Genomic DNA, 22909 nt, shown 5'->3' on the forward strand with positions numbered 1-22909 from the left:
AGAAATGAGATGGGGGAGGGACAGGGGTAGCAAGGCAGGACTCAAAGTCCTTCCAAAGCTGCGATTCCTTACAAGCTTCTAGAAAGCAATATGGGTTTTTTTTCCAACAGGAATTCAGATCTAGAGAACAGCACACCTTCAAGTCAGCACAGCTCTCCCAGTCTAACAGTAAGATTTTTGGTGCTTGCCTATAACTGAACAAAGTCCCAGAAAACTAAGTTTTAACCTAACATTGCTTAAGAGAGAGCGTTCCACCATTTTCAGCCTGAACTAAAACAGGCCATTGTTTTATGAATACAGGTTAATAACCACAGGACATTTGTTTAAAAGGAAAAAAAAACACAAACCAAAACCAACACCCAAAACTTACAGTAGGGATGCACCTGTGTGGGCATTCAAACGCTACCCAACACTTCTTACTTACAAGACTCACTGTTTTTTCCAACTCTCACCCCAACATGCAACAGAAAAACTAAAGAGCACAGCACAAGGGGAAAGGTTAAAGCATTGCAACTGCTTATTTTTAGCTTAACCGTGTGCTCATAACTCTTGCACGTTACCATTTGGTGATATGAAATCTATGTACAGAAAATGTCATTTAAATTATGATTCCTCAAAATACTAAGTAAAAATACCCCGTTGGTCTACCTGAAATTAACACTTTGAACAATGGAGATCACAAGGTCTTGGCAATTCCACAAAGCACGTCATGGAACCATTCTTCAGAGTAATTGCCATGTTTACTTATAGTACAACCAAGGCCATCACAACAAAGACTTGCCACAGACAAAATTAGTTTGAAACTCAGTCCTCCTGTGCAATCACCATCAAAACATGCTACAATCCTCACATATACTGTGGTTGCTCCCCAAAGCTACCACCAGTGGTAAAACTGGCCACTCAGCATCACTGCCGAGAAAAGATTACACTGCCTGGTTTACAACCAACCAAGTTTTGGGCACACTGAACTGTAACAACTTCCTTTTCTTGGAAAGACAAAGCTGCAGGAAGAGTCAAACAGAAGTATCTGCCATCCAAGACATACCATCCAAACTTACCCGGCTTAGCTCAACATTTTTTTGCACCACATGCCTTCAATCCCAGGGCTGAGAAACATCTTGCCCATAAGCCAGATCCAGCTGAAGGGAACAATTAATTTCGCCCAGAGACATCACTGTTCTTCCTTCCTCACAGCCCCAGACCCGACTCATGGCAAGTCATACACTAATCACAAAACCAAACTGCAGGCACCTCCTCTTTGCAGACACCCCTCTGATCACAGGATGGGGCAAAACGTATGAATCTTCTTGATGGAGCAGTGATGAACCTTTGGCTCTTCAGATGTTCTGAACTGGCACCAGGTAGCAGTGAACTACAATACTTTACACTATCAGACAGATAATCTTCTGAAAATAAAGGACTTGCTTTGACAGGCTGCCAACATCAGAAATGGAAACACATACTGTTCTTTCCTTAAAATGGTAAGTTGCCATTGAAAAAAGAGGAGAGAAAAGAAAGCACAATCCTAGAAGAAAAATGCTCTGTAAGACCTCTGCCACTGGTTGGTACTACCCACAGGTAAAGGGTAGTTGTACTGAAAGCAACACTATTAGTGAAAAGGATAAAGGCAATTTTTCACTTCTGGAAAATCCCAAGATGTTTCTCACACTCTCCAAAGAGCTATGTGCGTTTTTCACTGATAGGTGTTGTTTGTTTTTCTCTAATAAAACCTATGCTCTTATGACCTACAAAGTTAATTAATAGAGATAATAAACCTGAATTGAAAGAGCATTCCTTGTACAAGTCGCAAGGATGAGTGATTATACCACCACCTCCTTTTTAACCATCCAAAAAAACTAGCACCAAGCTTCATAATGACTCTAAATAAATATTTATCCTCATGTTTAAAGATGGGGAAATTTCAACACAGACACGCAGCAGTATGCCTTGAGCTGCACAACAAGGGGTTTTCCTTAATGTAATCAGCAATTGCATTACTATATCCCATTAGGAGACTTGAGAGTTGTTTGGTATAAGACTAATAATTCCAGTCTTCCTCTGTCTGTGTTTGTAGGTAAGTTTACCACAGAATTATTTATTACAGATTGGATTTAATGCTCCCAAGTGAGATGCTGAATCACACTTCTAATTCTTCCTCAGTGGTGAGTAAACACTCCAGGAGTCTGAAAATACACAGAACATTTTACGATGAGTCTAAATTTCCAGACTCCTCCTCTGTGTTATTGCTTTTTTCAATATTTACTTCCCTCCTTTCCTGTTGATTCTTTGTCTCAAACACAGGAGAAAATGCTGACTGATAATAAGCACTTAATTCTCATTTAGGTGTGCAAACATGTTATGCGCTACTACTGTGGTAGCTTTGGGTCCACCTCAACGTACCACCTGCTCTTCCTTGAGGAATGCACCTCCTATTCCCAGCTCCCTGCCAGGTCATGGCAGGAGCCACATGCAACCTCCTTTCACAAGCCTCACAGAGGCTCTCAGCATATTAAGCAACACTGCAGCAAGTGCCAGAGGGAAGGGGTATGTCTACACTTAACAAGAACTTCAGCAGTTTAAGGTACACATAGTTAAAAGGAAACAGCTGTAGCTAAAGCATGTTGAAGAGAAGGGAAACATGTTCCTCCTTCAATTTTGTATTTTCATTAAAATGACAAGAATTGTGCCCATTGAAGCCAGGAGAATTTCTGAAGATTTTCAAGTGTCTCATGTGTTATCAAAAAATAACTGTTACCTGCAGACAGGCTGTTAGATAGCATCAGGCAAGTGCAGAGCTATACAGATTTGGCTGAGAAACACTTGCTTAATTGAGAAGCATGCTTACAGAAATGTGGACAAAGCAGCAGCAGCCACGTTGTATTTTAGTGTACAATTCATATTCTCTACATTATGTACAGGATTTCTAGATATTCTGGCGTACTGGGAATCCTTAGGTTCAGCAGTTCACTAAAATCAAATACTGGGCTCCTTTAAATTAACCACCTGCTCCTACAAAACAGGAGCAGAACTCCGTATGATTTTGCCCGATGATGGTCACTGGCATCCTCCTTCTTTGATACACAAAAATCAATCTGTAAAGGAAGAACATTAACATTTCTGTGCCATGTAATGATCTCAATGTAGAAACATAATCCTTGCTTTTAGAACAAGTATAATCCCTAAAACAATTTTGAGATACACAATAGCCTAGCCCATGCTAACAGTAAAGATCCACTTGGTTTTCTGGATTTTACAGTGCAACTTGACAATTCCAATATCCTTTATAATAACAGGACAGTATTTCTATACTTTATAAAAATCACAGAATCATTTAGCTCATTATGGCTATCCATTTTCAGAAACTGCTTTTTAATTAAATTACTGTCAAGCTCCACTGAAACAGAAAGCAACACACCAAGAAAATAAAAAGGCAAAATACAGATACATAGATATAGCAAACTGCAGCAATTTTACTTGAAGATGTATAAACAAAACAAACAAACAAAAAAATCTTCTTTAAAGTTTTGTTAGAGCTCCACTAATGTATAAAATATATTTGGAAATAATATTGTGCTGTACTCTCAACAGCACAATAGCATGCTACCTTTTACACTAGTATTCTATAGAATTTGTTACAACTCATTCAGTAGGTTTTTTTGAAGTTTTAATGAAACAGGTTTTCTATTTCTCATCAAAAAGTGCAATTACTGTAACCTACAACATTTGGTAAACTCACACTTTATTCTTGAAAGCTAATTTAACTTTTCTTACAGGAAAAAGTTGGCACACAGTCTTGGCTTAAGCCTTCCCCCTATCTAGATTAAACAGTAGCAATAAATATCAAAGTATTTTCTGCCAAATCTGGAAAAACAGTGCCATTGAAATCACCTGTAGTTGTTGAGTTACTAACACAGATGCAGCACATTAAACAAGCCCATTCTTCCATCCAGTGACATATCCACGCCTTTGCCCAGAATCATAGAATTGTTTAGGGTGGAAGAGACCTTTAAGATAGTCTTGTCCAACCATTAGCACTGCCAAGTCCACCACTAAACCCTGTCCCTAAGCAGCACAGCTACACATCTCTTAAATACCCCCTGGGATGGTGACTCAACCACCTCCCTGAGCAGCCTGTTCCAAGGCTTGACCACCCTTTCAGTGAAGGCATCTTTCCTAATCTCCAACCTAAACCTCCCCCTGGCACAACGTGAAGCTGTTTCCTCTTGTCCTGTCACCTGTTATCCAGGTGAAGAGACCGACCCCCCTGCCTACAACCCCCTGTCAAGCAGCTGTAGAGAGCGGTAAGGTCCCCCCTGAGCCTCCTCTTCCCCAGGCTGAACCCCCCCAGGTCCCTCAGCCGCTCCTCATCAGCCCTGTGCCCCAGCCCCTGCCCCAGCCCCCTGCCCGGCTCTGGACACGCTCCAGCCCCTCCACGTCCCCCTGCAGTGAGGGGCCCAAAGCTGAACACAGGGGTCCAGGGGCGGCCTCACCGGTGCCCAGCGCAGGGGGACGGGCACTGCCCTGGCTGGTCCTGCAATTAATACTGTTGGATGGATTTTAGAGACAGAGGGACAAAAAAAAAAAAAAAAAAGAAAAGAAAAAAAGAGGCGAGAGAGAAGAAAAAAGTCACACCTACAAGAGTCTTTCCAATGGAAGATATGAAAAGTTCAAAGCAAGCAATATTATCAAGGCTTAAAATAAGCCTACTTTACCAAATTCCCCACCACCAGCTGCAAGACCTGCCTCCATTTGTTGTTACAGTAAGCATACTTCCAGCTGACAGCCTTTGTACCCTTGCTTCCCCTTGCAACACAGAGGACTGAAGATATGCTTACCCTTAGTTTAGGACAAGTTAGAAGTTTTTTTGAGTGAACTCCTCTCAACTTGTATAGCATCAAAGTCTTCAATGAGGAAAAGAAAGTTCTGAGTCACCATGTTTGAGGAAAAAGGCCACCAGAGCTTAGACAAAACTTTCCTACCTCTGAAAACTGGGGTTTTTTATACTGCTGCTGCTGACCAGTATTCACAAAAAACCCTACAACTTAACTAAAAATCTACAAAAGGATAATTTGTTTAATTATTGTCTAGCAAATCTTTGTGAAATGTAGCAAACCTAATACGATTCAGGCGAATTTCCACCTGTGGCAGCTAGCAAACCTTTCCACACTGGGAGAAATGCAGGCAATATAAATACCAAGTAAGAGGATGCAAAATGAACCTTGAAATTAGGTGGAGTATAGCAAATTACTCTTCTACAAAAACATACACTGACATAAAAATCAGAGCAGAACTCTGTTCATGGAATACTGGATCCTTTATAGTAATTTTTGTACTTCTTGTCATTATCTGGCCATTAGAGTAAACCCAACATTTCCGGGTTCTCAGACTTGAGGAGGAAGTCTGGGACCAGGAGGAAGGCTGATGGGCTATAATTTACAACGGAGAATTGGGATACAGACTTGAAAGAGGAAAAGAGAAGAACCATCAAATTTTTAATAAAGTTACACAGGAAGCGTGGCAGGGAAGCAAAACGAAGAGGCATTTCACAAATGTTTGGTAGAATAAAATTAAATTAGGACACAATTTAGGAAACAAACAACAGCAATGACCCAGCCAGTACAGACAGAATATTCACCTAGCTAAGCTCGTCCGGCACGGAGTGACAGGCTGAAGCAAGCACACAGTGGTACTTCCCCAGTGTAGCTTCTCAGCCCCCAGTGTAGCTCCTGGATCATTAACAGAAGGAAAATCCACTTATCTCTCAATTGCTTAAGGAACTTTTTGGCACCCACAGCTCCTTATGGCTTTCAATGTTTAGTTGACACCTTGCAAAGTGCTCCGTTTGTTTGGTATCTGCCAATGGTATTTTCATTTGATACTGGTTAATTCTTGTGTTATCAGAGATTAATTAACATTCCCTTGCCTACAAAACAGCAAATAACCTTGAGAAGGTGACATCCACTGTATCCACCATCCCCACCATTTCTTTTCCAAGGTGAAATGTCTTAGTCAATGCAATTAACTCCTCATATGGAAGCTGTTCTGTATGGTTGATCATTCCTGTCACCCTCCACTTTGTAATTTCTAGTCCTGACAGAGAGAAAACATGGAGGGAAAACTAGAAGACAACACCAAGCTAACAAGAACAAGAATAACAGAGATTAAACGGTACTCCTTACAATGTTAAGATTACGCATTAGCAGAACCTGCAAACTATATCCAGTACGTATACAATACTACTTTACCAGCTCACTAGGGAGTCTGATTTTAAATATAATGAATTAAAATTGTCTAATTTATGTTCACAAGACCTTGTTATCAGTTTATGCCATAGTCCCTAATCCTGGCTCCACAGTGGCTCATAGGGCCACTTAGGGAATAGAATTAGGAACAAAGTTCTTCCCTGTGTATCAGTTTCTCAGCTGTCAGAAACCAGTAATTCTGCAGACTTCTTGAGCCAAAAAAGTACCAAAACCCAAGAAAACCCCCAAAACAACTAAAAAACCAACCCACAAAACCATCTAATAGCCATGGCACAGATCCTTCCTCCCCAAGTTCTGATTCCATGTACTTGGAACCTTTGGTTCCAAAGCATCTTGAGACAGTGAGTCCCAAAACTGAGTTGTTCATTATGTGAAACCAACCAACCTGTTTTCTTCAGCCTGCCTTAAGCTCTGTGATTTCACTAGGTATTGCTTTACTTTTCAGTTACAAAAAAATAGTGAATATTCTTCCCCTTGTCAGCCTTTTCTATGCTATTATAACTTTACTGATTTCTATCAGATCCTCAACTCAGCTGTCTCTTCTCTAAACTAGAGCAGCTCTAATCATTCAGTCTCCCTTAACACAGGAGCTGCATTCTCTCTTTGGCCCTTTTTCATAGATATTCTTACTCCATGTCTAACTCTAGGTTTTTCCAGAGCCTGGAGTGTAACAGATCCTGGCAATAGCAAAGTGTCTAACTTTCAGAAAGGTGAGCCTGGTGGATGTCAAGTTATCTTCAAGTTAGGTTAAAAAGTATTGTCTGTGTATTTCTTAATCCAGTCTGAATATAGAGAAATATGAGGAGTAATTTTGCTGGCCTTTCAGCCCACATCATCTCTATCAGATGCAGTTTATACATTAACACACACACACTTTTTTTTCCCCCCAAAGCTTGAATATTTCTTGTGAAATAGTGTTGTGAAAGCATTATTATTTGTTGCACAGAAAATTTTACCTGTAGCTCTTAAAAACACACAAGCATACTCTCTTCCATACTGTTATACTAGTATCAACACACACTGTAACAAGTGCAGAGTTCTTCGATAACAGTGAAACCATGCCTTTCAGGCAATACATGTTTCCTAAAGAAACAAAAACTGTACTGCAGAGATCACAAACAAAATTATGGTTATGAGAAATGCAAGGGAAAATGTTGGTACAAGCTTTAAAATACAGCAACTATTATAAAAAAAAATAATACTACTTTTGAACAAGTTACTTCAATAAGCAGGACTAAGATACCTCTTGATATTCAGCTAACCTTACCTGTTCTTGAGACTCGCACACAGAGAACTTCACATCCAACTAAACCACAAATGTTTTTAAGTTATTAAAATATCTTCTCTGAAGGCACCTGCTAAGAATGCCAGTCTTGTGAACAGTGACATTCTTTCAGGTTTCCAGGGTTCCATCCCTTCTAGCTATCTCCATTATGATTTAGGGTTACTGTTCCATTGTAGGAAAACCAACGGATGTCCTAAAGGCCTGATGCAGTATATTGAAAAGCCTGAACATGCAAGATTCCTAATTAAAGTAACACTGCATTATAGAAATACATTTGACGGACCACAATGCCTAAAAATGTGTTTATCCTTGCACTGTAATTAGTGGGCTAAACCTGAACTCATTCTGCCAATACCAATTAATAACGTCTATGGCCTGTTCGAAGTGGCCACGATGATCACAGGCGACATGGAATTCAGTAGATGTTAAGATGATACCACTGCACACAATGCCTGTCAACCCTAAACTGCAACAACCACGCAAAGTGGTTTATCACAGTAGCACACTTCCCAAGCTTCTGGAGTTAAACCTTCAAGGAAATGAAAATTTTAACAGTCAAAGCTCAGACAAATGATAGATATATGTTTCTGAGTCCCTTCAGCTAAGCCTTCAGTCCTCTGGCTCCATTTTGGGAAAGTATTTATAGATCTTCTTGTATTATTTGTTTAGGTTTTTATATGCTTTGAAGAAAAACCATCAGAAGGTCTCACTGACATCCAGAATGAATAAAGCAGCTTGCATTATAGTTATTTTTATTCCAGATAAAACCCGTCCTGGGTTCCCCACTCTAGCGTAACCTTACCTTACAAAAGCTAAGACATTATACTAACAAAATAAAATCTCAGCAAGACAAAGCAGCTTAAAGTAAGTTAATGGATGAAGACCTAACAGTAATCTTCACTAGGTTACTATCTAATTTTTCTTATTTATTTTTTATATTTTAGGAGCATAGGAACAGAAGGTACTTCCAAGGTCACCATGTCCAGACTGCTGCTACTCCAAGAAACGCTAATACATTAACTCCTTCCTAAAACGCAAGCTCTGCCTTAAGGCGATCAAGACTTTTTCCTTGACCATGGTCCAGAACACCACTGCTGATGGAACTGTTCCCATTTCCAGACCAACTGCACCAACATCTGATTCATCTCTATTTAACCTTGTGCTAACATTGCACTTCAAAGTTATTTTTCCTCCTTGATGTTTATCTTCCTAGTTAGAAAAAATAAAGAGCAAATTTATTTACTGCAAAGTAAATACAGTGAAATTAAAAAAAAACCCAACAGTAAGCTTTTATTTTGGTGGGTTAACAAAGCCAATCTCTTTCCTTTCTCAACACTTAATGCCTTTCTTCTGGGTAACAGTGAAGCTTAACTCTGCATCTATTACACTTCCTGGGTTTTTTCCTCTCCTAAGCAGATAACCCAAATTCTACATTATATCCCACAAGATGTCTCACCAGTGCCTTATGCACTGGTACTCCTTATTTCACCCACCACACTTTAGGATGTACTTCCTTTCCCTCAAATCATGCAATTATTACACAATCATCTAATATATCCGGTTGTCTTCCTTCTTAGTCACAGCAACTGACGATTCCCAGCATAGAGCAAAAATTCTTCTAGACCATAATGGTGTGACTAAAAAGCTATTTGAAGACAGTGCAACAGAAACATGATGAAATTTAACCAATGATATGCAGTTCACACTGTGTAATTCTGGCTGGAAAATGACTCCTAAGTTTGCATCATCAATCAATTTAACCAGCACACATTTGCTTTCTACTGATGATGCTGCCGCAAATAATAACAGCTAAAGCTGGTCTCAAGATAAAAATCCATAAAGAATAACACTATTATAAAGTCCAGCTCAAAATCTGCATTTTCTCTCCCTTTTAGCTAGTTACTTCTCTAATGTAGTCCAAACATAAGATCTGTTACACTTTGTCTACAGAAGTCAGTTACTGAGGAAGGCATAAGGTGCAACCTTCCTTTCTTGAAACCTAGTTCCATTTATTCCCTTCAACATTTGCCTCCATGTCTAATTATTTCTTCCTTCCAAGATTTCATCTTACATCTTCCGTGTGAATCTTATTATCCTTATAATTCAATACGAATAAGAATTTGTATTCCACGGTCCTAGAGCACTATTTTTTACTTACTTAAAGGACTGAAGAAAACATGTAATACAGCACATAAAATTGGAAATCTCATTTTTTGCAAATGTGATAGTGCAAGAAGATAATACACCCGTCTAATGTGAGCACATGACTTCTTCTGTGTATCAACTGACACCACCTTCATCACTGAAAAGTAAAAGGAAGGATTAATTTATAAGTAAGGACACAGAAAATATTTGTCCTTGTCCTAGAATTTCTTTCCTTTTCCGTCTTTCAGATGGGAGAACAAGTTCTGATATTTTCTTTGCAAGGTCTAATTCAGCTTAGTATCTTTTATCTACACCTGTTGATATCCAAGCCTACAGTTTCCGTATCTAAGTGCACACAAGGTTAAGAGTCAGGTTGCATTCCAGTAGTTTTTAATTCAACTGTGATGACCAGGGTTTCTCCTAATTAAAAAAAAAAAAAAAAAAAAAAAAAAATCATCAGACCATGGATCTTGGGACAGACTTCTAGATGGAGCAGGACTTACCATCCACGAGTGTTTTACCCTTCACATCAGTGGAACCAGGACCTTGCTCGAACCATTTGTGTCTACTCTAGTCTCACACACACTGAAATGCTGGGACACAAAACTCAATTCTGTTCACAACAGAATAACATTCAGTTTGATTTACAAAAGTTGAGAATCATGTGAAATGAGTTAAACTGAGGTGCAAAAAGTAATGCTCTTATCAGAGGTATTTTCCTGCTGGATCACAAAAAAAAAATCAATCAAAAGGAAACAGGTGGTAGGAAGGAAGAGGAAGGACAAATAAAAACATAAACAAAATAAAGCACAGCCCAAAAATTCCAATGATACTTAAGGAAACAATGTGAAAGATACTGATCAGCAAATACTGCCTTCCTTATTCAGCAGAACCATCAAGATTAAACCTCCCCAAACCAAGATCCAGCATCAGCATGGACATTAAACCCTGAAAAACTCTACCCTGCAGAAGAAGGGGAGTTGGGAAAATAGCCACATCTTGGAACTGCTCTTCAGCTGTAAAGAAGGCATCCCGTGGCAGTGAAGGGTACTTCTTCCTGCTCTGTGATATTTATCAGCAGTCACAGAGACAAATTAAGTGGAAGTACATTTTAATCTGTTAAAGCCTTTAACCTTCAAACTGGCCTTTGTAGTTAGTGTATTGACTCCTTCCTTTGAAATACAGTTGTTGAAGGTATTTGTTATTTAGTGTAACTAACTGCCACTTTCAAAAGCTTCTGCAAGACTTAGGATGAATTCCTAAGAAAGCTTTGTCCAGATGGAGAGCTATATGCATGGAGAATAAACTACCAGAAACTGGGGGGGGGTTTATCATTTTCACAGTCATAATGATCAACATTCAGACTGTCACAGGATAAAACTAAATCCTCAGTAGGGAATCCCTGATCTCATTTGCAGACTGGGGAGATGGATATGCCTAGAGTTCTTTTATAGAAGTGGACTCCACAGAGATAAATGTCTGTTATCCATCTGGTGCTGCATGTCTATTTTGTAATTGGCAGCCTTTCTACGTAAGAAGAAACATGTTACTCAGCCTTGCCTGTTCATAAAAAAATGTCATCACAACCTTTATATTTTGCACAGGAGATAAATTTGTAGTAACTGGCAGGTCTACCCTGAGGTCGACAAAAATCAACATGCGCTCTTTAAGTCTTTCCTCTTGGACTTTCCAGCCTGTTAGTAAGGTATCCACAAAGGTCACTGTGGATGGAAACAGAGAGTCAAAGGGAACTCCTTTCTGTTCACTGCATCCTTTCGTGACTTCAGAGAAGAAAGGTAAGTGGTCTAGCAAGACAATGTGCCCCTCAAGCACACAACAGCTACAACAAGCTGAAGTTTACTTGGCCACATAACTTAAAAAGAATATGCCAGTTCTTAGTACATGCAGTTTGGCCACTGGCCACATGCTGAGGCTGGAGAGTCTTGGGATCCTGCTCTGGTGGAAGTATGATCTGAGGAACAGCTCAAGGTGCCCTCAGCGAAGTTGAGTCTCTCAAGTGGAACTTCAAGCACACGACTCAGTTACCCTTCCTTCTTGAGGTCCTGCACAGACTTCCCTTTCTCCACTTAGGTTGGTAAATAAAGTGTTATAGCACCTTCTACTTGTATTTGTTTGAGACTATTTGAATATTGTGCTTTGTCATTTGAACCCTGCAGTTCTCAAACACTGTCACCCTGTGTCATATAATTATGCACTTGCAGACACATCCGCTCACTTTTCTGTAACATTGAATGCCAAAAATAATCTTGAAACAGGAACTACTTTATGCCTTCCACTACTAATGAACTGAAAGCTAAGTATATTGTACCTTGATAAGAGTAAGAGGTTTTTTCCCCAGATGAAAAAACACCATTTTCCCCTAGCAGGATACAAAAGGAAAGGGTCAACGCTCTGCCAGCAGGAAGGTGTAGCTGGCAGCCAGTGCTCTGAGGCTGCAGCAACGCCTAATGGTCTAGTTGCCTCACACATAACCTCTTTCTTCATCTCATGCTTGAAGTCACTACCAAGGCCTAACAACATAATTACAGGTTTCCACTGAGCAATGAGTGGTAAATGCAGGTGATCTACTTTGAATGCGAACAACAGCGGCAGTAAGCAGCAGGGAAGAACAATTTCAACAGCAAGGGTTGCTTGGTATTTAGCCAGTAATCACATTAAAACTACTCTCTTGTCCCCACCTGACTTGCTCACAATTTAATAAATTCTGTTAAGAAATATATCTGCAAAACTACAGACAATCATCCAAATATTCTGTGAGGAACAATAGTTTAACCATTTATTGCCTGCTATTTTTCTTACTTTATTCTACTATGTTTTTCAACACGGTAAAACTCTGCCAGGGGAAAGGCTGAATCGTGTGGCACTGTTCCTTTTGAGCAGCAGACAGTACTGCCCAAGGGATTTCAGATCAAAGAAAGGATCACTCTCCCAAATTAACACTTCTGAGATCAATTTATGTATGTGCTCAGTGCTGTCAATACACTTGCAAGCTGCCAACAGAATGAAGGAGTAAAAAGCCAAACCAAAAAAAAGATACTAAATAGTTTATGTTTAAATCAACCACAGAGACAGTCAAGAACATAAACGTGTATTCTCCCCAAAGAGAGCTTCTCTGTTTATTTTAAAATGAGAAGCAAACAGCATGTGGAAATTAAAAAATACTTTTGCATTATGTCAAAAAAAAAGGGGGGGGGGGGAATTCTGGTATTTAGATTTTTCCCTATTATATACAATACATTGACTCCTTTTACATCTCTTTTATTGTTAAAATCTGTGAAACCAAGTCTGGAGCAAACTGCAGCTGACTGTATAAAAAAAGGTGTTGATCACATCGATTATTTTTCACAAAGTGTTTTATGCAGATGTAAAATATATGTAAAAAAGAGGACATTTAATCTATAATCTGAATGTTCTTCTGAAAAAAAAAACTTCCCCTTACTCACCCAATTTATCAGCAGTGACAAGTTTCTAAATCAGTTAAAGACCTTCCAGTCCTGCAGTAACCTTCACAGATAAATGAGACAAGAAGTACTTCTTGCATCTATTTCCCTATTTTTGTTGGGAGAAATACTCCCTATCTGGACTAGCTGAAGTGGAAAGCATTATTCCTACACTTGTCTTTTCATTTTGGCCAGCTCTGTAAACAACAACATGCAAGCATCAAATTTCTCAGCAGATATTTGCAAATTGTGTCTTCACCAATAAGCTTGCTCTAGAAATAAAGAGCTCCAACACACACATACACAGAGAAACAATTTTAAGTTTTCAAATCTCAGGATGTCTCTGAAAAAAAAAAAATCACCAAGAAACAAATCCAAAAGTTTCTATAGTAGATGGGGCACAGAATAAAGAGGAAAATTTGAAATATTTTTTTTTTGAGAAAGACTGATTATTTTTGTCCATGTAGCATATTGCTTAACACATTCAAATATTTTGGTTTAAAATAAATAGCATCACATATAATTAAACACATTTTGTGCTGAATTACGTAACAGAAAAGGTATGCAAGTTTAATCAGCTATTACTTAGCATATTCCTCGCTTGAAGTCAGGCAGCATTCACACTACAAGTCACACATTCCTCAGCCCTTTAAATGATCTGAGGTTACTAGATGGTCCAGGCGTATCTGTACTCCAAATTATGCTGCAGTAATGCTTCTACCGAATTTCTCCCTGTCTTACAGTACAAGTTAGTCTACAGGAAGCAATCTGCAGCAAACTGACCAAAACGCTGCTGCAGGTACTATTTAATCAGCATTAAAAAAACAAACAAACAAAAAAAGGAAGATAAACGCTCCCACCCCTACCTAAACCAACCGACCCGAGCTACTCACCATTCAGGGCTGTGGGAAACTGAGCCATCATGGTCCTGAATATGCCTTGCTAGCTCTTAGCCATCTGCAACATAAAAACATTGTTCCATTAATAATGCAACAAGGGCAAAACACAGCTCTCCGCTCCCGCTGAGTAGGGGGAACGTCTGTCCCCTTTAGCTCACACTTCCGATAGCAAACAATGCCAGGCTTCAGGATGCTGCTGAACAAGCTGAATTTACGTTTTGCAGGGGGTGGGGGAATTTTTTTTTTTTTTTTTTTTTTTTTTTAGAGAGTATGCAGTGCAGTTCTGAACCTAGTGGCACATTCTTAAAGGAAAACAGTACCAACTGTTTAGCAACTGCTGCATAATGTACGAGAACAGTTGACAACATGTCAGAACATATGGTGTGGCAAACAGCCCTCTCCGGGCAGAAGGACAGGCTGGAGGTCCTAGCACACCTCCTCCAGCTCTCCCTGGCAAATAGTTAAGCGTATCATAAAAATAGTTCCGTATACAGCTCTCTTAACTGAATGCTTCTTCTGAGCAAAACTGGAAGAACAATTAGTAAAATTTATCTCTTTCACTACTCCACACACTTTTTACAAAGAAAACACTCTCACATCATGTATTAAAAAAAAAAAAAAGACTTTCCTAATCAAAATTTGTAGTCAGTTTCCCATAACCAACACAACAAACTTATTCCTCTGCTAGAGCTACTGCAGACTCCAGAGCAGCATTTAAAGGAGTCTCAATATAATTTACTTTCATCGTAGATATCAGAGTACAAAGACTTATTTTCTTTTTCTAGTATGTATTCTTTTAAGAGTACCTGTATTAATGCTATTTAGAATTGTGAAATATTCACCAATACTTATTTGAGGGATAAGCATAAACACCACTTTACAAACTTAGAACTAAGACAATGCAGCAAGCTTTTGCTTTGCATGGGATAGATAAATACTGAAATTTACACATCATTGTCCTGCGCACTACATGCGGAAACTATTGTTCAGGGCATTTTTATTTCATTAAAAAAAAAAACCAACCACCCACATCTCAGACCCCTGTGGCACTCCCTCTTCAGATACTAAACCTTCTCCCCACCCCCCATCCCCCCAAAAAAAACCCTTCACCTCTATATACAACCACAGATTTTCATATTAAGTACAGAAATAACACATCTCCCACAATCCCGCCCCCTGCAAGGAAACTCCTACAACATCTCATTAGAAAAATCACACAACTGGAAAGAACTCTGGTTTCATGTGTGGACAGGAGAGCATTTTTTGTATCTATTCCCCATTTCTGCAATACAAATAAAAATGTCTGCCATCACTTGCTAACAATCCACTCAATATATAAAGATATAAATAAGCAAACAAATGTAATAATAATAATAATAATGTAATATATATTTTTATTGCTATTTATATATCCTAAAAATAACATCTAAAATCATGCTACTGTAACAGGCCACAAATCGCTCATTCTCACTGGGTCATCTGTAATCCTTATAACCCCATGTGGACCTGGTCCCTCCCCAAAATACACGAAGAACAGTATTTTATCTTAAGTTATTTTGCTCTATGTTGCTTATATAACTGTCCAGTGAGTAATTTTTTTTTTTTTTTAATTCTGACACATTACAGACAGTCATTAAGACGCTTATACATACATTTCTGTGTGCACACACACATATACATATACACATAAAGTGGAAAGATGGGCGAGTCCAAATGATCTCTCAGGGTGACGGTAGGTATCAGCTGCAGAACGATGAAAAAAGAAGCGTGGATCTACTCCAAGACATGAATTCTAAAACAAACTGGAGTATTTTTAGGTTACTTACAGCATCCCCTTCCTAGGCCTTACCAGCAACCTACCAAGAGACACTTGAAATCTATATATAGCCCTCCTGAAAAATGCTTCCAATGTTGTTAAATGTTTCTACTGCACGCTTCTCTTCAAAAGCTGTTCTGTCAAGGAGGGCTAGAAGAGAGCCACGGCACAGAAGCAGGATGCTGGAGAGTATCTCCAGAATCAACAGAGCAAAGCTCAATAGAGCTTTGCATTGACAGAGACATCCACCTGCACATGACTTGTTCTAGATTTACAGTCTTACCACATAAAGGCTACACATTTAATCTTTCCTACAATGTATATTATTGTCTTATTTTCAGATCACTTTTATAGTTTTTTAAGTAAGTAATTACAACAGAATCACAGAACCATTGAATACCCCAAGTTGGAAGGAACCAACAAGGATCATCAAGTCCAGCTTCAGGCTCTACACATGACAACCTGAAAGTTATACCAGATATCTAAGAGCATTGTCCAACCACTTCACGAACACCAGCTGGCTTGAGGCCACAACCACTTCCCTGGGGAGCTTGTCCCAGAGCATGACCACCCTCTCAGTGGAGAACTTTCTCCTAGTACCCAATCTTAATTTCCTGACACAACTTTAAGCCATTCCTTCGCATTGTATCACTAGAGAGGAGAGACCAGCACCTCCCTCACCGCTCACCCTCATGAGGAAGCTGTAGACAGCAATGAGGTCACCCTTTGGTCACTTCTTCTCTAAGCTGAACAAACTAGTATCCTCAGCTGCTCCTCATAGGTCTTTCCCTCTAATCCTTTCACCCTCTTTATTGACCTCCTTTGGACACATCTGGATATTTTTATATCCTTCTTACACTGTGGAGCCCAAACCTGCACACAGTAGTCAAGGCAAAGCCTCACAAGTTGCCTCACAGCTGCAACAGAGTTAATTTTCTTCTTAGTAGCTGGTGCAGTGCTGTGTTTTGGATTTGGTGTGAGAACAATGCTGATAACACACTGGTGGTTTTAGTTGTTGCTGGGTGATGTTTATACTAAGTCAAGGACTTTTAAGTTTCTTGGGCCTTGCCAGCAAAAAGGCTGGAGGAACACAGGGAACTGGGAGGGGACACAGCCAGGACAGGTGACACGAACTAGCCAAAAAGGTGGTCCATACCATATGATGTCATGCTGAGTATATAAGCTGGGGGAAGAAGGAGGAAAGTGGGGACATCCAGCATTATGTCGTTTGTCTTCCCGAGTAACCACTACATGTGACAGAGCCCTGCTTTGCTGGGGATGGCTGAGCACCTGCCTGCTGATGGACAGTAGTGAATGAATTCCCTGCTTTGCATGCATGCACAGCTTTTGCTTTACCTATTAAATTGTTCTTGTCTCAACCCCTGAGTTTTACATTCCTTTTCGATCCTCCTCCCTATCCCTCTGGGTGAGAGGGAGTGAGCGAGTAGCTGTGTAGTGCTTGTTTGCCAGCTGGAGTTAAACCATGGCAAGTCAGTTAATTATCAGACAATACAAGTCTGATAATAATTAATTAAATAATTAAATAATTAATTCTTAAAGCCCCAAATCTTAAGATATATTCTTAAAATACTTCATACAACTTACACCTATAGAGAAAGTCAGACTTCACCTTCTTTGGTTTTGCTGCAAGGGCTCACATAGATTGAGCTTTCTAAACTCCCAACTGCTGACCACGCGAGTGGGAGAAGTAACGCAGGCATCTCCATGCACACAAAACATATAAATCCCCTCTCTCTTTTTGATGTCCCTGGAGTCTCAACTATACCATATTTTAAGATAATTTCGACTGAAAAATTTTGAGTCAAAGTCCTCGTGTTAACTTGGTGAGGGCCTTTCCTATTTATGAAAGCTCTGCATCTATGGAGCACAGGTGTTCCTGGTTCATTTTCACCAGCTGGGGTAACTCCAGCCCACTGTTAACACCAGCTATATACACAAGGCCACTGCCTTTCGCTAACCTGTATGACAAGCCATCTCTCTCCTGGGCTGCATAACAAGAAGGGTGGCCAGCAGGTCAAGGGAGGCGAGTCTCCCCCTCTACTCGGCTCTCATGAGACCCCCCCCTGCAGTGCTGCATCCACCTCTGGGGTCCCCAACATCAGAAGGACATGGACCTGTTGGAGTGAGTCCAGAGGAGGCCACAAAGATTATCAGAGGGCTGGAGAACCTCTCCTGTGTGGACAGGCTGAGGGAGTTGGGGTTGTTCAGCCTGGCGAAGAGAGGGTTCCAGAGAGACCTTATTGCAATACTCGAAGGGAGCTCGTAAGAAACTTGGAGAGAGACATTTTGTGAGGGCCTGTAGTGACAGAACAAGGGGCAATGGTTTTCAACTAAAAGAAGGCAGATTTAGGTTGGACAGAAGAAAATTCTTTACTAGTAAGTTGGTGAGGCACTGGAACAGGTTACCCAGAGAAGCTGTAGATGCTCCATCACTGGAAATGTTCCAAAGTCACACTGGATGAGGCTTTGGGCAACCTGGTATAGCAGAAGGTAGCCCTGCCCATGGCACTGAGTTGGACTAGATGACCTTAAAAGATCCCCTTCAACCCAAATCATTCTGCAATAACGGAAGTTTCACAGCTCATGTCAAGGAGAGTTAGAAACTGTATTCAGACACTGAATACAGCACACCCGAGTTATCATCAATACCACTGTCCTTTCAAAAAGAGTCCAAGATCAGATGTTTCTAATACCACACTGATAATCTGTTCCAGTGCAGCGCTCTCAAAAATAATGACCAGACAGCCCAAATTATCAACACAGGTTTTTTCAGCGTACCTGAAAATTCTCCAAGTTTCCCAAGCCTGGACTAACCCAGCCCAATGAGTCTGTACCAGGCATTGTCATGTAGATGCACCAAACTTAGGTCCAAAAGCAAGAGAGAATTGCCCAACAGATCTGTACTAAGAGTACATTACACCAATGTGATACAATAAAGTCATGATTTAGCTCTAACATCTCACTATTATGCCTATAGGCAGACCTTGTCATACTTTAAAATGCTAGACCTGAAAGGCACCAAAACCCTCCTACATTAACCCCTATAAATAATACTGAAAACTATGACCTTACAGAAGCAGCCAAGAATCATAAACAAGATTTTTACAGGATTTCAGATCACACCAACACTGAGACACTATTCTATGCCTTTGCACAGATCCATTTCATCTGGACACCAGGGTTACACCAAACACACATGCTTCTTTAGTGACAGATTCCTAATTTGTACTGAAAGGTTAAAAAAAAAAAAAAAAGGAAAATAAAAATATTACTGCAACATTATTTCCCCTCATTCAAATTTTTAAGGAAGGAGGAAACAGCCCAGTAAACTCAAAGTCTACACGCATTTTTCAAAGGTCTGTAGAAACAATCCCTATCAAAGAATAGAGCTTGCTCTCAACAAGCATTCTGCCTTTTACATTTCCACAGCACACCCCAAAGGCTTGGATATTACGCATGTATCAAAGTTAAAAGCAGCTTATTTTCATGAATTCCAAATTGCTCTAGTCACCATCTGTAAGAGCACCTTTGTCTAAGACACAGGTGTGCACCATATATTTACCAAGGGAAATCTCACCAAAATAGTCTCACAGTAGGCCAAACTTACTTTTTAATCATTAAGAGGTGAAAGTTATAAATGTCTGAAGAAACTTATTACACAATATCATAGAGAAACCCAATGCCATATAGAAACATCTACTGAAGAAAAAAAAGCCTCAGGAAGACTATAACCAGTATCTGAAACAGATGATGAAAAACCAGCCATTCCAACCAGAATCTCTCACAGGAAATTACTTGGTTCTGCAAAATGTTCTAGGAGAGGTGCTTGGTGAACTCCAAGTTATCAGTCCTAAGAAACCATGACAGCCACATCACAAATCCACATTGTAACAAAAAAGTATCAAAACATCCCTGCGAACACTGTACATAACATTAAGCCATGCTGCCATTTAGGCTGAAAACAGGAAAACTTGGATGTTACGTTTAAATAGCAGAACAGCAAGTTCTTGTAAACAAACCATCTGACTAGTCCCAATGTTTAAAGCACTAATTGTTTTCACAAACTGACCTGCCAAACTGCAACTTCTGTTGCCTCTCTGTGTTCACTGTAGTTGACCCAAGTTGCAAAAAGAAATGAGGAGACTGCAAGAAGCAGGGGGGACCTTACCACCCTGCTGAAAGCATTAGAAAACATTAGAGCTGGGCAGACTGCAGGAGAAAGCAAAAAGAAAAAGCTTCTCTTCTATCATAGGCATATTGCCATTTTACGAAGAACAGCCTTACCACAGTCGTTGTTAATATTTATACTTGAATCAATTTTTTTCAAAATATTTCTCAGAAAAACCGCAGCCACATAGTTTTAGTAGGAATGACAGTCTGGTGCATCAGGCTCTGTCCAATCCATTTTAACTGGAAGAAAGCAAACAGCAGAAACACCACGTGTGGACACAGTACTATTTTGCTTTTCTCAAGGACAGAGAGAAGGTATATTGGAGATTTTTGCAGCAAGAACCAATTAGCAAGGACAGAGATTGCAGTACTAGTTGACCAATTTATCTTTGCAACACCTGTAGATCTGGACAACACAAAGACTACTCATTAGTATTTGCAAAGCAAACAGTGGCAGTATAATAGCCCATGTAGTTGTTCTGTGCTTTTTTTTGTTTTTATTATCCTCTTGAAAATCAGAGAATAATAAACATTAGTAAGGCATTATAAACAAGCACAGTCTAGAATTCCTCTTTGTTCAACACATATCAGTAGAAAAGTTTACCAATTAAAAAAAGAAAGAAAACCAACACAACATTTTGGCACGCCAAGAATTTATCTCCTTTATGCAGTAGAGTTACATGCAGTGACACGGCCTTTTCAAAAAGAACTGCAACCAGCTTCACAAAGTCCACTCACCCTGATAATAAATGAATGACATCAGTTACAAAAGGAAGAAGTTGGTCCTGGGTAGCTAGCAGATAGCTAGCTCTTCCTGCTCCCCCTGCCTCCCTTACTGTGGATGAAAGTACTGTACTGCAAACTTTAGTTAATATTTGGACATTTCGGGGGTGGTGGTGGGGGGTGGTGGGGGGGTGGTGGTGTTAGAAAAAGTGTTAAATATGTTACTTCTTAACCCTATGGTATGCAGTCCCTTCCTTGCTCACTGTTATAGGGCAATTTGCTTCCAAACAGTGATTAAGACAGAACACAAAATGTGGGGGTTTTTTGGACAAGTATCTTTCTGCCAACTTTGCCTGACAAACGGGCTTTCTGAATATAGTGACCATACAAAATGGATGCCATGCAAAATACAAGAATCTCTGTTTCTATTTAAAAAAAACATAATTGTGTGGTCAGTATTGATGGGTTTACTCTGTTTCTTACACAGCTGCTCAGCTGTGAAAGCACCCATTCAAAATATCAAGATCCAGTTCAACTCTCCTCTCTGTTTTCAGAAATTGATACCGATCTTTGCTTCCTCCTAGGAGATGGCCTTTCCGCATTTTATTGCACAGTTGTTTAAAAAAAACACGCACAATGTTTAGAATAGTAACACAAACTCAGGATTTCAACTTCCTACATGAAATTCTCTACCAGAGAGCCACAGGTCCCTCTCTGTCCATGCTCCTCCAGCTTTGATTCTTCTTGCAGAGAAGAAATTCCGAAGGTGGGTATGAGAATCCCGCTTCAGGAAGCTCACTATTTAAATCCCTGGCCCTTCTCCCAGGAGACAAGTACATGAACTTCCTCAGGAAAAGATGGGAATTTAACCCAGCTCCGTCACACCCTGGATGAATACATTCATGAACCTGATCCCAGACATGGACAGACTTCACCACCTCTGCTTGCTTTGCTTAAAAAGGCAAAGAAAAAAAGAGGAAAAAAGCAGAGGGTAGATTATTTATAAGGTTATTTTTTTTAAAGGCTCTAAACTTCTACCTTTGAGAAGGAACTTCAGCCTGCATATTATAACCTTTCCAGAGAGCTGAGATACACTTGCTCCTGAATGGGTGGTAACTTAAAATACACTTTTTTTGCTTCCTACTTTCTAATTTACATGACTCCCCACTCCATATGCTGTTTTTTCCAGATCTTGTTCTGAAATACATCAATTCTCACATCTAATTACTTGCAAGCATAGTACAAGAGCCCTAAGATGTAGCGTCCACACACCTTGAAACCTGCAATTCTCCACTTTCACACCGTGATTCCTAATTTATGCCAGTGTAGACTTAGGCAAAATATAAATCTTTGATGAGTTTTCTCTTCTTTTCATTATCTTGTTTCAACCATGACTGGGAACATTCACAGCATATTACTTACGAGCTTATCCATTTGAAATCTTACTATCTTAAGAGGAAATTTCTGAGCCCTTTCCCTTCCATCAGAAGCACAAGCAAAATCTGCCTCCTAACACAGCAAAAAAAAAACCTAACAGAAGAATTCTTAATACTATCTTTTCCTTATGATACAAGAACTGCTACCTAACTTATTGCTTGGTTTTCAGTCCCAGGTAACAGTGCAAAACATACAGAACATCTAATGGACTGCTATAGCAGTGATAGAATACACGGGCAGTTTTCTGTCCCCAGCAGAAAACAAACTTTCACCATTTGTAAAACTAATGAAGGCAAAACATTTAGCAAGACTTGGGTTTCCATTTTACGTATCTGCTTTCCAGCTGGGTAGATGCGCAAAACCATCTCAGGCTTAACTCCTCAAAATTGAATGAGATGACAAGCAAAAAGGAGACAGGCCATAAGAGGCCTTTAAAGCAAAGAAAGGTAGTTTATCTTTAATGAAACAAAAACCAGGGAAAGCTCACGGGAGAAAAAGCAAAGATCAATATAAGGAAGTTAAACCAAAAACAAATTAACTAGGTGGCATTATTCCAGGGGGGCAACGGGTGGGCAAAAATGCATTCCCCAAAGCAAGATCGAAGAACATGGGTGTAATGCAGGTCCAAGAGGTCCCACCCAGTGTGGGAGCCCCAGGAGCCAAGCTGGTCTTGAGTTGGACCCAGGCAG

General features: G+C 39.8%; 1 protein-coding gene across 3 annotated transcripts in view; it reads right to left on the reverse strand.

Moving 5' to 3' along the window:
* Window positions 1–22909, reverse strand: part of ITSN2 (intersectin 2) — an 87422-nt gene that overhangs the window by 57956 nt on the left and 6557 nt on the right. For all 3 annotated transcript variants that reach the window (XM_040597849.1, XM_040597850.1, XM_040597851.1), the window contains exon 2: window positions 14048–14111. In XM_040597849.1, coding sequence (XP_040453783.1) covers window positions 14048–14078 — 31 coding nt within the window. In that variant the 5' untranslated portion in view covers window positions 14079–14111. The remainder of the gene's footprint in view (window positions 1–14047; window positions 14112–22909) is intronic.

The sequence above is a fragment of the Falco naumanni genome, chromosome 6 (assembly GCF_017639655.2).
Source record: "Falco naumanni isolate bFalNau1 chromosome 6, bFalNau1.pat, whole genome shotgun sequence".
NCBI lineage: Eukaryota > Metazoa > Chordata > Aves > Falconiformes > Falconidae > Falco > Falco naumanni.